We start from the raw sequence: 15,904 nt of genomic DNA, 5'->3' as shown, positions 1-15,904 counted from the left end.
TCTGTAATTTTTGAAAATTTTTGTGTTATTGACTTTGCGTGTTATTGACGCACCTTTTGGGAACCACTTTAGCTACAACCCAGATTTAGCTGCGGATATGATTTTTCGAAAATTTTCGGAAAACTCAATAACACGCGTTTTATAACACCCTTTTGGACTGCATGTTATTAACCAAAATCGAAGCGGGTTACTTGTCATGATTATTGATTATAACATTTTTTATACCACGCAATAACACGCAAAGTCAATAACATGAAATACACACAAAATCAATAACACAATTTTTCAAAAATTACAGATCGTGATAAAAATCAAAGCCACAGCTAAATCTGATGGTCATGATCAACAATCTGTAATTTTTGAAAAAAAATTGTGTTATTGACGCACCTTTTGGGAACCACTTTAGCTACAGCCCAGATTTAGCTGCAGATATGATTTTTCGAAAATTTTCGGAAAACTCAATAACACGTGTTTTATAACACCTTTTTGGACTGCCTGTTATTAACCAAAATCGAAGCGGGTTACTTGTCATGATTATTGATTATAACATTTTTTATACCCAACATTAACATTTGCATTCTGATATGTTAATGTTTGTTTGTTATCATCAATTATACATAATCGATAGTATTTGCTTTTAGGTTCGTTCATTTATATTCGAGTCGGTTCATGAACAACTAAATATGATTTGTTAATATCGGTTATGAAACTGATTGTATTAATCATCGATTATTATGGCATGATTGATTTAGTTTATCAGTTCTACATAACCAATCATATTGTTTTCGTTTTGCTTATAATACAATTTGTGTTATGAATCAATTTGTGACCGATTAAGGTTATAAGACACCTTTCGGTTCTCTAGAGTCATGTTGTATACTTATCTATCGGTTGTTATATATTAGCAATGTACATTTCCCTTGTAAGGTTGACAAGTAATAGTGATAATATAAGAAATTTATATATAGCAATCTGTGTATAAGCAATCCATAACTATTACGAACTAGGAGGGATTGGCAAGTATATACAATAATTGGTAGATATAATAAGATAGCGAAAAATATACTACAATTTGTGCACATATAGCAGTTAGTTGATTACCACGAACTTGGAGGAAGTCAATTAAATACAGTGGTCTATCTTAATGAAGAAGTCATGGACATACATGAACTCTGCAAATTGGATCATCTATGTATTCCATGGCATACTGAATAAACATACAACAGTTCATATTCATACAACAATTCATTATATACACTCACCATGAATTCAATATACACACTGCAGATTGAATTCATACCTCTAATGATTGAATTAATATCTAACGTATATCTAAGTGCAAATAGTGAAATAAAAAATTTAAATTATATGCTTACCCTAATCTGATCCTAAAATTTAACAAATTCCAATTATCTCATTCAGACTTATGCTGATAGAAGCATAAATCAGGAGAAAATTATTCTTTATTTACTATATTGTCCACTGTTCTTTATCCCCCAAGCCTCTTGTAAACTGAAGGACTTTGAATGAATTATTTGTGTATAAATGGTTTGTGATTAGTCACAAACACAATGATGTCGAAAATCAAAATTCAATATTATTTTGAGAGATTTTTGTTTGCATTGTATGTGCATCCCTATCATATGTTGCCATGGACCGAATTTGTCTCTTTACAATTGTTACAGTGTCTATGACTTTGAGTATAAACTGACTATTTATATGCTTTGCGTACTTACAATTGTTTGGCAATTGGTGTGTAATTTAACGATATTGGCTGATATGTAGTTCACTAGGATATCGATTCACCGAAAATGGTAGTAGATGTTTGGATTGGAAGTGCAAGATGGTGGTGAAGGTCTCCATCACTTCTCTTGACGCGATATTTGGTGGACTGAAATTTGTGTTGACGATGATTCGACTAAAGACTTTTGTGTGGCAAATCCACTTGCTAGATTGGATGCATTCATCAAGGGAGAATCGTTGGTTGAAGGTTTTGAAACCAAGTTTGTCCAAAAGAAGCATACTGAAAATGATAATAATAGTGTGCACAATAGCCATACGACAAAGATGTACAGCCGATTAGTAGTCACATTCTTTGGTATGCTGACCATGTTTAATGGCATATCGACTCTTGCTAAAAATATGACAGTTTTTTTGTTTAAGGTATTGGTGTTCTTACGAACCAAAAGACAATAGGAATAAGCTGCTGCCTCCGAAGCCGAATTATGTGTATTAGAAAAAATGAAGTTGTACATTCCATTTCATTGTCAAGGTGCTATATGGTAAGGTAGACGTGGCCATCTTGATATACAAGCAACCGTTGCATGTAGACAACAATGGTGCATTCTATCATGGTGTGTATGATACACTAGTACAAAAACAACAATATATGACTAAAAAAATACCAAAATTGTAGATAAATGACTAAATTTGATCACGTGACCATTGGTAATTTATTGCCAGTCATAAATCAATTTGCTCATGTGACCACTGGTTGTTTTGATTGATCAATTTGGTCATCGATTTGGTCATTGATTTAGTCACTAATTTAATCATATATTTAGTCATATATTTAATTATTAATTTAGTCATTGATTGTTGTTATCTGGTCATTTATTCAGTCATGATAGTCACTAATTTAATCATATATTTAATCATTAATTTAGTCATTGATTGTTGTTATCTGGTCATTTATTTAGTCATATTAGTGATTTATTTAGTCATATATTTAGTCATTAATTTAGTCATATTTTGAGTCATTAATTCAATCATTGATTGTTGGTTAAATGGTCATTTATTTAGTCATCATAGTCATTATTTTAGTCATATATTTAGTCCTTATTTTAGTCATAAATTTACATCCATGGTAGTATATTTAATCATTTTTATTTATTGGTAATATATTTAATCATTTTATAATGCAAAAATAATATAAAATTAAACTCGAACTAGATCATAAAAGCAAATAAAAATATTACATATACGAACAAGCTACATGTTAGAATTAAAAGATTGATTGAACATCATGACAAGCAAGGTAAGCTGCAATAAAAAAAAAATATAATTCAAATATGTATATATAAATCAAGTTATAAGATGTCAAATTTGTCTAAGGGTATATATGTAAATATAATAAAAAATGTAAAAGTTGTCTAAGAGTTCCCAACTCTTTCAAAATATTCAAAATACTGCATAAAACAATAAGAAACATGATAAACATATTCAACTATATCATTTTCTGCAAATATTTTAATGGCCACCTTGCGAAGGTTCCCTATCTCTTTCAGACAGATGACTCCATCTATTTTGTCTTCATAAGGAAGACGTATGTTACTTGTGACCGTTAAAATGTTCACATTTGCATTGCATGTTCCTTTTAAGTTTACTCCATGTAGAATAGATAGGGAGTGAATCCTCCCAATGCTAACAACAACACTATCAAATGGATCCAACAACCTAACTTTATCACCTTCATTGAATTTATCATTACGTTTCTACAAAAAGAAAAAATAACACGTTATACTAATACATATGTAATGATTGTCCTTATTTGCATAATAAAACAACCATTAATTTAATAGTACGTGTGTTAAAATAACTACAAAAAAAAAATTTCAAAAAAAATTCAATGATTCTATAGCTGAAAAAAAACACATCTAGCAGGCCAAAGTTATGAATTCACTATAATAGTCATACAATTATAAAAAATACTGCAATGTCAGTAACGAGTCTCAGAAATCGCAAATAAGAGACATCACTTGGGACAACCATGATCCTAAGCTTCAACAACCACAATCAAGAGCAGCAATAAAGAATCCTTGTCATAGTGAAGGAAGCTTCTACACAAGATCATAGCCCTAGTTCAAAGATATGACAACTGGGAGCACGTAAAGCAGCAAACATCAGCTTGTCATAGCCCAAAAGAGTGAAAGAGAACAATCCCAATGTTGCAAAGATGATATCATAGAAGACCCTCATGATGGTGTGAAGGACTACAATAGCAATATTTTACATCAGAAGTGCAACCCTTTCACAGTTAACAGTAACATCTTTTAGAGTTTAGTAGCACAATACAATAAATATATCGAGGTCACAATAACTCACAGTCTAAACACAGAATCTCAATTATGAATGGTAGAGAATGGACCTCAAAAATATTGACAGTTATCTTAAGTGCATAAAGAGAAATTAAGACAGTAAAAGAGGAGTCCAATGGAAGTCCTATCTTCAAGAAGGATAGCTATGCAGAAGGAAGGACATCTATGCAGAAGTCTACATTCATGACAGACCTCACAATAATGAAGGTTGCAGCTAAGCCTTAGAGCAGTGATAAGTGCAGTCTAGATATATGCAGTAAGAATGGTGAGAATCAATTTGGAGGTGAAGAAACCCTTGACAGTCCAATCATCCTTATAGTAATCTTCAAAGTACAACATAACATAGCATTGATAGTCGATACAGTGACATGATAGTAATGGTGTGCATGATAAAAGAGTAGGTATCAAACCCTGTCATTCAAAGACACTATTTGCAGCCACAACAATATTGTTGCAGACCTAACATGGCTAAAAGTATAAAAGATAAAAGTGTTTTGACTGTCACTGCCCTAGTAGCTTTCTTCATCATTCAAGAAATCATATTGAAGACTTAAAAAAAATAGTATTAAGGAATGCCATGAAGGGCCATGAGGAAGATTTTATTGTTGCAGACAGTACAAAGATAGTAGGCTTTCAAGGGAAGTAGTATGACAGTCATACCTCTGCCTTGACACAATGTATAAGAGCTAATTTTCAAGACATTGGAAGCCAAGAAGCATTCACAAAGAATAGATACAACCTCGAAGTGTTTTGACAATTCAAAACTAAAATGACTATCAAAGGATCACAAAGAACGGTAAGTGAGCAGGGTTTTTAAGAGCAACTTGATACAAGGATCAAAGGAGTTGGATCCGTCAAAAAAATAAAGATCATGGAACTGTCAAAACTTGAGAGGTAGCCAAGAGGATTTAGAGCAGTCTATTATAGATATATCAACCAAAGTCAAGACTTCAAAGAATTAGTAGCACCTCAGAGTACCTAAGATCAGCTAGGTGGACAAAGAGTCAAGGCCTTTGACACTAAACATCAAATAAGATCCAAAAGAGCACCCTATGAGTTTTGTTAATATAGTGTAAGAATAGAAGTATATAAAGCTTGGCCCAAATTAAATGCATCAAAATGGCAGTGAATAGGTTCAAAGTCATCACCATTAGCTAGAACAGTGGGCATGAGATGAAATAATCCACATAAGGTATTATTGCAACACTTAGGGTCAACCAAGAAATGAGGGTTTCTAGTCACATCAGAAAGTAAAGATACATTATAAGAGTGACAAGGTTTCCTACCAAATACAGTCAAAAGATCATCAAAAGTTTTTAAGAATAATGCATTAGAATGAAAGAACAATTAGAGCAGTGTGATAAAGACAAACAAATCTTTGTATCAGAAAATGTGCAGTCAAGGCCAAGAACTAAGACAACCTCTAGTAGAAGAGCTAAAGTCCAAACACAATAAGGTTAAAATGAATAAATGAAGGTACAGTGAGGAGTTGCCTTATGAGTAGAGGACAATTGATATACTTATAGTCTAGGAACAAAAATAGAAAGGTTTGACTATGAAGACAGCTTCAACATCAAATAAAGTAAGGCATCAACAAAAGGCATATGATCTTGTCAAAACAAATCAAATACCAGTCATAAGGTTATAGTCCTAAGCATGACAGTGAGAGCCATAGGAACTTACATAATATATTCATCTCAGTACAACATTTAAATTACGACTCAAAAAAATATAGAAATAACAATTATGCAACACAATTTTTTTTTTGTAAAAGCAAGATTATACTAGAAAAACCTTATAATGAGAATAAAACATCAGGAAGAGTGAGGGCCTACTCCTCACCTCTATTCCATAGTAGTAGAAGTGTTTATATTACCTCTTGGGCTTTACAAAGGTTTTCCTTCATATTATGAGTTTCAAGATCTCCGCACTTTGTCTTAAAGATGTGTATAACCTGCCACAAATAAATGAGGTGTCGGTAAGAGGTCTTATGAAGCTAATAAGAAAATGATTTTGAAAGGTAACCAACAATGTTTGTTATGGTCTCATTAAGACAGTGGATATGACACTTATTATACACAAAGGTAAATGACATCATAATGGCTGATGATAAAAGTCATGAAGAGACAATATCACAAACCCTAAATGAGTAGATCATGAAAGGATATTGCCTTTACAGTCAAGAGTGGCAACAGTTAAGAAATTAAAACTTAAAAGAGAGATGACAATCAATGAAAATGGTTGAAGAAATATAATGGGAGTGTAGTCTACCATGAACAAGAAAAGTAAGAAAATATTCTTAAGACTATCTCAATCCACAAATGAATAGTGCATAAACAGTCAAATATCAGTCCATGAGCAGAGTTTGCAGTCACATGAGGAAGGGACATCAATTAGAGATAGGTCATACAATGTCAAAGGGATATTTTGATTACCTTTGATGCACAATGGATTTCAATAAGTGTGAGATATTTTCAAGCATCATAGAAGAAAACAGCGGTGGTGAGGCTTGTGACAATCCCAAATCAAAGGGCTGAACTAAAAAAGTCAATTTTTTTCTAGTCAATCACAATGGTTAAGAACAAAGCATTATAAAGATAGGCAGCCCTGAAGACAACAATATTTGAGTCATTGCAACAACAAAGAGACAAACCTAAAACACAAAGGACCAGGTCCAAAGTTGGGGCAACACAAGTGTATCGACAAAAGGAAAAATGATGACAGAGGATCCAATGAAGCCAAAGGTCAAAAACAGTCACAAAGAACAAGGATAATAAATATTGTTGGAACAATTTTATAAACCATCTTGAGTTTGAATTTGTAGTTGAAATGATTATGTAGAGTTCTTTCTTTTGTAATATTTTTGTTGTTCCTTGGTTGTCCTTGGTTGTTCTTATTGCTATATCTTTTATCTTGTAAAATGGTCATATGACCCTTTCAAAATCCAAAAATAGCAACAAAGGTAAAGCTCAACAATCATTAAAACAGTTTAGTTTATAAATAGTTATCCTTTTATAGGTCTTATGAACAAAGTTGAACTAGATGACATTAAAAATATACATTGTTTGGTTTATTATTCCATGCCACACAACAAGGAGATCCCACTAAAGTTCAAATATTAAGAAGGAGAAGTTATTCTTATTAAGAAACCAACATCCAAGAATGAACATTCAAGAATGGTTAAGAAATTTATTTAATGGAAAATTTATTTTTTATAGACTACGAAATGTTTACCTGCATTCTGAGGTGGAAAAAGATTCCCTATGCCTGCAAATATATGAGGATGTGGCATGGAAGGCTCATAATTCACCATCTGTCCTATAAGAGACAACCTACTACTATGAGAGAGATCAACTCCATGCAGAAATGGCTGCAAAAAATCAGAGAAAATATTTATTATTAAGACACCATGATATCAACAAATGTCTAAAGGTAAATAGAGAACTCAACGTTGAAGATATGATGCAGGTATTAAAAAGTTTAAAATACTATTGATAAACACAACTTACAACATGTGTAGGAATAGGGAAAAATGGTACCCCTTGTGGAATCACTCCAACAATAGAATTATTTGTGTTGCTTTGAGTTCCACCGAGAGGTACACTACTTAGAAAAATATGATCTAAAAAACTTAGTGTTGCATTAATTAAATATAGCTAAGGAATTTATAACATGAAACCCATCATCTTGAAAAAAATTATCTACAACATTCACAAAATATGGAAAGACTAAAAAATAAACAAACAAAATCCACAAACATTTTGGAATATGAACCATGAAGACTTTATGAATAAGAACCAAGCACTATCAACTTCTACAAACAAAAAATGAAATATAGCTCAAACCCATTTTTCACAAACAAAGAAGCTTGAAAAAACCTCCATTATTAATCATTAAAGGTTGATAACATAAACTAGCCTAGTGTTCATGCAAGAAAGACACTTTAAAACACATCCAACAAGCACCAATATAGGTCCAATTCCAAAAGAGAATATTGTTTGCGTACATGTCCAATGCTTCTAAATATTTTGTTTCCTAATCTCAAAGAAAGTTTTCGTACGGTGGATATTTTCTTGAACTATTGTTAAACCAAAAAGATAAACCTCAACATTATCCCATTTTCCAGCTAGAACTCGGGATTCAAAATACTCTATGTTAAAGTAGCACCCAGACTCTTGTTCCAACCTAAGCAATGCAAAATTGAAGTACAATAAATATCAAAATTAGACAAAAGAGAGTTGAGCTATATGATTTGCAAGATCATGCTAAAACAAAACCATGCTCAAAATTACCAGAATTAGATAGATACTAATAGTCCCTAAGAAACCTAAGAACTGTCCCATGACTGTAAAAAGACGACAGAGTAGTGCAGTCTTGAAGCAGTGCAAAAGACAGTAAATGCCACCGCCGAGAATAGGGCAGATTATAGAGTCTTCAATGCATGTTCATCTAGGAACAACCCTAAGGCATTAAGGCACAAATACAAGATCAAAGGATAAAAATGTACAAGGACACAGTCATACTCAAGGGTCTTTAACGGTCATATCAGTCCTCTTATGGATATTCACAGTCATAAGACTACACTTAAATTCATAAAGGAATGATCATTGATCACATGGTCATAAGGTAGAGAACAGTCCATAAATGACTGTCACAGTCATTATAAGATAAGAGCAACACCTTCAAATGAAAAGAACATCCATGTTGATGGCACTGCAACATGTAGGGGCTTCAATGACAGAGATAACCTTCAAAACTATGTCCCTTCCAAGAAAAGCATTCATGAGAATACAATGAAGACTCGGTTACATGCCACATAAAGAGCTTAAGAGCAGTAAGGGTAAAGAATCACAGTGAATGAGTATGGATGGACATAGAGATCAAGATGCTAGGGGCAGTGAGTGCAAAGGTGATAATAGTCCAAGGAAACACCTTAAGGCTGTCCTAAATCATATGGGATATAGCCATGTCCTCACTAAAGAAAGACAAAGGAATGTTAAAATACAGTGCTCATTAAGTCACAAATCCGAGATAAAGATAACAATCCTAGAGCAATAATTTGTAATCTGGCAGATTCAAAACTAAAGTCAAAGACTTGGGAGCTCAGAAATTATAGTCACAAGTCATTCACAGACCAAGATAGCTGTCAAAAGCTTATTCTCCCATCTAGTAGCAGAGGATCATATGAACATAGAGGGCTGAAGGCATAAGGAGATATCAATCAAAGCCATGGATTCATCTCAATGAATCATATGTGATAGTGCAAAAGGTGTGATATTAATACAACCAAAGCTTAGCATGAGAGCACATGAGTTAGAAAATCAATAGTGAATTCCACATGATAAAACCTTGTGAGAAAGATTGAACATTGCACAAAGCTAGATCATTAAGAATCGCATAGGGCAGTCATAAGTTTTAAATAGAGATTCAAGTGCCAAAGATCAATAAAAGATAGTGGTATTTCACTATATTCAAAATACAGTCACAACAAAGAAACATTTATACCTTGTAGGTTCAAGACAATACAATCAAACCTTGATATAGTCAAGCACAAGAAGGGCAGAGTTTAGAAAAGTTAGTGCATTGATAATGAGTTTTTGGTTCCCAGAAGACCAAAACCAAAAGCAGGACTATGGTAAGATCAAAACAACGAAAATCAAGTCACTGAGTGCAGAGATACAGTGAGAAGAGCAGTCAGAGATAGCAACCATTGCAAAGAAAAAAGACTGCTTGAACAGTCCTTCACAACCATCATTTGTTAATAGAACGGGAGTAAGAGGCTTGTTGCACTATAATACAGTGTACAAAGACATAGTTCTGCATATAGATGAAAATATTGCCAATGTGAAGTAGATCATAAGGCAAATAACCTTACAAAGAGCAAGAACATGTCACAGAGCCAGAGTCTGTATGGGTAAATGGAAGAGACAACTTGCTTCAAATTTTCATGAAGCACAATGACAGTGATTCTTCTAAGGAGAAACATGGTGAAAGGTCCGAGTAGTGAATGATTAGATTAGAACTAGTTACAACCATGCTAAGGCAAATAGACTCAATAATACAGAAGTCAATACCATGAAGAGAAGCCCTAAATTGTGAGCAGGGATACAATTGAGGAATCAATCATAATGCCAAGATGTAGGACATAGTCCTAATGAGGTCAAGAGAATATATGACTATCACACACCTGTAGCGGCACCTTAGGACAATTTCAAAATCATCAAAGGGCAGTAATAATAGTCAAAGTCTCAAACATTCAATTCAAAGGAATCACTGTCAATTACGGTGAAAAACAATCATGTATAAGGATATTATCAGGTTTTCAACAGTAAATAGACTATCTAGAGCAGTCTTAGGGCAATGAAAGACACAAAGCCTTGAAGGACAATCCTGAAAATCATCCATCATTCAAAAAACCAAACCACAAACCTGTCAAAACAATGCACTAGGTTTTGTAACAGTCTCCAAAGCGAAGCAAGTATCTCAACAAAACAATGATGGATCAAGGAATGAACATAATGGTTTTTGCTGATATAGGGACAAAATATTTTATGTAAACCCTTACAATTATGAGTCACAATCAGAATAGCATTGTGTTTTGCAGCCTTAAGGAAAAGGGTTCTATAGTAGCATTTTTGAAGATACAAACATTGAAAGATCTTAGATAAGACAGTCGCAACTAGATCAATAAGTGGCGAAGGTTTAAAAGAGTTGTTTTGTTGTTGGACAATATTGCCACAACACACTGTATTGTTGTGAGGGACAATAAAATAGTAAGAGTGCAGTCTACAAGAAATTTGTTCTTGTATCACTGGAAACCACAATAATTTAAATGGCACAAGGAGCAGTCAATACAAAGAACACATCCTTTCAAGCAGTAAGAAACAAAAAGATAGTGCAAGGATTGATGGTATCAGCGAGTTTGCAGAGCAAAGGAAGTTAAGGTGTGTTATTCAAGGCACTGTTAAAGAAGCAAATGACAAGATAGAGAGCTTATGTGACAAAATCAACCAAAAAGGACATCACATTGACATGATCTAAGCCTTCACATACAAACATACTTTCCGTTGAAGGGCTTTGACAGAGGACAGTGAAACTGTAATCATCAAAGTGATTCAAAATCAGTGATAGAGCAGTCTATACAAGACAAAAGATAGCCACAATTTCTGCCAAAAGTCTTCATAGCAGTGAGCCAAAGATCAAGAAAGTTTTGTCTTAAAGGCCTAGATTTACAAAGATGAACAATACAAAGTGTAGTTGGAAGGGTATGTAGCAATTTTGAACCCATATCCAAAGAGCATCCTTTATCAAATCACAACCAAGGCGTTGTCCTAATGAAAGGCAAAGATAACAACATAAAGAATCAATGTACCAAAGATAAAGGTGAAGACCTGAGACATTCAATAAGCATGATCATGAAGTACAAGCCAAACCACTGTCAAGACAGAGATATCAGTCAAACACAGTGTCAATAGAACAATCAAGGAAGTCAAGTTTATAGTCTCGGAGCAAATCAATACCATGAGCACCCAATAACAAGAAAGTCTCGGCCACTAATGCTTTCAATGATAGGAGAAGTATTGAAATCCTTCACCAGGATAATGTATAATTTTTCTGAGGAAAAAAAGGTTTTGCACAAGAAGTAGTCATTAATCATAGAGCAATCATGACATCTCAGAAACTAAGAGACCTAAAGAGTAGTACAACAACAACCAATATCATGATTGTGACATAGATCTTTGGTTTTTTTGTAACCTCATAGGGGTATCACATGACTTCTCTCAACCATTTTCTATTTATTCTTCTACAACTGTCTCACTATCTTTTGTTGAGAGGGGCACGACTACTCTAAAAGCTGATTTTCCATTTTTGACCTTAGTTCTAGGGACTGTCCTCTATGAAATTTACTTTGTTTGCCTGATATTTTTGTTCTTGATTGCTTATATTCAAACAAGAACATTACTGTCCTTGTGGGTTGTAAGAGTCGCTCTTGGTATGACTGCTATAACTCAAGTCCATGGATGCTCTGTTGTATTTACTGTCCTTTTGAATGATGTAACTCTCATGTCTTGGTTCTTTTGTGACTGGTTGTTTTGTATAAACTGAGATCACCATCTTACTTACCACTATTTTTTCTTATACAATCTTATTAGCTTTTGTATCTCTTTGTGGACTGTTCCCACTTTCTATTTATCCATATGCTTGATGGCCGACTCTAATCATCGCATGATAGAGTTCTCAACTTACTGCTCCAATTTTGTTTGACAGTGAACACCTCCATTATAATCATGAAGACTGTCTTTATAAAAATATTGGTACAAGTTCTCTGATTCATAGTGAATAGAATCATTGTATTTTGTTGTTCTTTGAGGCTCCGGGGCTGTTATTGAAGCATGATGTTAATTATGGCTCTGTGAATGTGGAGAAGCATATCGTCTTTTGTCTACTGTGACTATGAACTTACACTGCAAAAATGTCTTTGTGATTGTTTGATTCTCATTTTTTGTCAATCATTGATGGACTGACAATGTATTTGTACATCTTCTTAACATAGTGATGTTTGATCATCCATAATTTTGAGAGTCATGATCTTTCTTCGTAAGGCTCTCATGTCATTGTCTGCAACATTATTGCTTTATGAGTGTCATAGACTGTGATTTATTGCTTCAAAGATATTTGTGTATGCTCTGTATCATTTGTACATTGTCATCTTACTATGATTGTATCTATGCATCTTTGGATTTCAATCCTTATCTCTAGTCACTACTTTCAACTTCTGAATACTGCCTTTTTCAACACACCTTTGCCAATGTCTTAGACCTTAATCTGCTAAAGAGGACTATCCTTGAAGTGACTATCATACTTGTAACAAAAGGTCATATATATACCCTGAAGTTGGACCGTCTTTTGTAAAGTTATCGGGCAGTGATTCTCTTCAAAATCCGCTGCTCCAATGCATGATGGTCTCGGATCTTTAGCCTTTGGGCTTCACTGGAGGATATTATTTTTCAGCTCATATTCATATAGCCTAATCTCCATTGTTATGGAATGTCATATGTTTGTTACCGCCACGAACATAGCACTTTCCCTATTCCCTCATGACTGTAAAATTTCACAATGAACTGTTCCTTTCTGTGATAGGTCTGCTATTATCACATTAGTCTTTGTTATGTCTTGTGGATACCCAAGATCACTGTGATTGCACTCAAGATCTTATCATCTATTCTCTAGCACAGACTTCTCTCTAATGAATATATTCATCCTTACTATGGTTGTCTTTGTAAAGTTTGATTCTTAGCAGTTATAGCAAGATTGTATGTGACTGCTCTATAGTCTTTTAACTAAGACCCTCCTCTAACTCAATTTCGGGACAATGCTTTCTACGCGACTGTAATAAAGATTAACTCGTCTTTGATGTATTTCATTGCTCCAAGGATCTGATACCTGTTGTCTTGAATGCTGTGAGCTTCATGTCCTGTCACTATATTCATACTATCATTGATGCTTGAAGGTGTTGCTATTATCTCACTGCATGAGCAATATCTCTATGATTATGTTCCATCTTTTTTTTATTTTGTAGGCAAAAGTGGGAAGTCACTAGTATATTATATTCATATAAAAACTGATTCAAGAGCTCCAGGAGGATAGAATCAGTAAAGAAAACCTCCCTTCTCAGCTCAAATACAAAATACAAGTTTAGGTAAAGGGCCTAATCAACTACTTTTGCCAGACCTTGATTCTCATGCATCTTGCAATGTTGAAGACTCAAAACCAACGTTATGGGATTGTCCTTAAAGTGACTCTTTCTTCCTTGTATGACTGTAACTAAAGATTTGGCAGCCTCTGTTTGATTTCTTTCATATATTGCGGGAGCTATTTGTGGTTTAGGCTTAGGTTACAAATCATTATTAGCTTGAAGACTGTCATCTCTGCTTTCAAGCTTTGATCTTCCTTTGAATGGGCAACCAACATACTGTACTAGCTTTGAAAATCTTCACTCATCTTTGCATCTGGGACTGTTTTGTGATAGAAATTGTTGTTACCATGAAATCCTTGCCCTTTCTTTGTCCTAATAGCACTATGACCACTCTGTTTCCTATCATCTGAGCATCACAATGATACTGTCCTTGATCAAATATCATGATTCTTTGGTGCTTTCTTTCTAGGGTCTAAACCATACTGTATTTCCCTAGTCATGGTGTTCTTATGCTTGCATTACTCACTGTTGTGGCTCATATTTCTATAATACAAATCCCCAACAATGACTGAAACCTCTCCTTATGGCGCATACATACCTTTGTTGACTCATTTGAATTCAAAAAGGAAATGAAAGTCACACTAATAGAACTACTACCCAATGAAAGACAAAAACCTTAAAACAACTAAGACTATTGACAAAGCAAAAACCTCTTCAAAATGCATAAAAATAGAAAATTGAGAGTCCATTGAATACAAATAACACATTCAAGTAATAAGAGTTTTATGGACTACCATAGGCTCAGAACTCTACCTCATGCCTTTATTTTAGCCTGGTAAATATGGCGACTGCTTGTGAAGATGATTTTATGCTACCCTGATCATGATGAATTGTTGTTCGAACACATATTTGGTGTTCTTGATTAAATCTCCATGTGTTGTCTAGTTTGTAACTGGCTGTTCTCACGGGATATCTACCCTCAAGCTCATTGATTCCTTTTTAATCATCTACTGTTTGACTAAAAGTCTTGGTTTTGGCGGCCATTGAAGCGTTGAGTAATGAAAACTAGGGTTTCCATAGCCAAACTACAGTCTCTTCTTTGATCTCGATTTTCTCTTTCCCAACCACAGATTAATCTTGAGTTGGGAACATCGAAAATAATATTTTAACCTTCCCTCCAAAATGACCTTGATCTTATAACCCAAAATCACATGAGGACTTGCACAGCAAAAGGTATTTCTAAAAAGATGAAGTCAAAAATCTTCTTCAGCATTTTCAAACAACGAAAGACTCTTCCATTTTTATTTGACATTACTATGACTAGTATATCTATATTTAAAAAATATAGGTAAATTATGTTGAGAGATATCTTATAATAGAAGGGAATCTATTGATTGTTTCCTAAATATTATGACACTCTTTCACTATCATTTCAATGCAATGGTTTCATATAGTTGGAGACAAGTGGCGAGGGTTCTGTTCTATTTGGAGTAATAAAATAACACCTCCACAAAAACCAAAAAATGGCATATTTCATGCATTTACCTATCATTTGCATGTCAAATTGTTTCAAAATTGAATTTTTATTTACGAACATTTTGATGTCATTGTAGATGCCTCTCGACATAATTACAAACTATTACTCAATTATTAAATATCCCTATGTTGAACGATCCCCGAGACTTATTTTGATCACATGCTTATAAAAATGAAACCTTTTGACTGTGATCCACAAATTGACTCACAAACCACCCTGAACATGAGCCCAAAAATGAAGTTTGAAATTATACACGCAGACCCAACATGTGCAATTGACATAATAGTGTGAATTGGATAACATAAGCAAGGAGAGACTTTAAATGTGTACCTCTTGACTGAGTATACAATGAAGATCTTGCTCAACATTAAGTGGATCGGTGGGTTTCTAGGTGAGCAAACCCTTGAATGAGTTGGGCATCAAGGTAAAAAGAGTGGCTTGCTAAAACAGATCTTGTAGAGAAGAAATGGGTGCTTTTATTTATGTTAGGGCAATGTTGTTGCTCTGCTCTAAAGCTTCTGGTAGCATCTGAAAGATATTTTTTTGTGTTATTCCTCTACTGCTTGAAACATG

At 34.0% G+C, this 15,904-nt stretch overlaps 1 protein-coding gene across 2 annotated transcripts; it reads right to left on the bottom strand.

Annotated features, from left to right (window-relative positions):
* Window positions 1-3,050: 3,050 nt before the first annotated feature.
* Window positions 3,051-15,071, bottom strand: LOC131060884 (uncharacterized). Of its 2 annotated transcripts, none has more exons than XM_057994311.2 (4): window positions 14,608-15,071; window positions 7,332-7,467; window positions 5,974-6,051; window positions 3,051-3,494 (listed from the first exon to the last, which is right to left on the bottom strand). In XM_057994311.2, the coding sequence occupies exons 2-4, from the start codon at window positions 7,335-7,337 to the stop codon at window positions 3,153-3,155; spliced, it is 426 nt and encodes a 141-aa protein (XP_057850294.2). In that variant the 5' UTR covers window positions 7,338-7,467; window positions 14,608-15,071; the 3' UTR covers window positions 3,051-3,152. The 2 variants fall into 2 exon arrangements, 1 of the variants encoding a protein (XP_057850294.2); XR_009110459.2 differs by lacking the exon at window positions 3,051-3,494 and adding an exon at window positions 3,525-3,992 and having other exon boundaries at window positions 14,608-15,062.
* Between the last annotated feature and the right edge of the window lie 833 nt (window positions 15,072-15,904).

Source organism: Cryptomeria japonica, chromosome 5 (assembly GCF_030272615.1).
Source record: "Cryptomeria japonica chromosome 5, Sugi_1.0, whole genome shotgun sequence".
NCBI classification, from domain to species: domain Eukaryota; kingdom Viridiplantae; phylum Streptophyta; class Pinopsida; order Cupressales; family Cupressaceae; genus Cryptomeria; species Cryptomeria japonica.
Note: the sequence above shows the minus strand (reverse complement) of the source record. Positions and strands in the feature narration are given on the sequence as shown.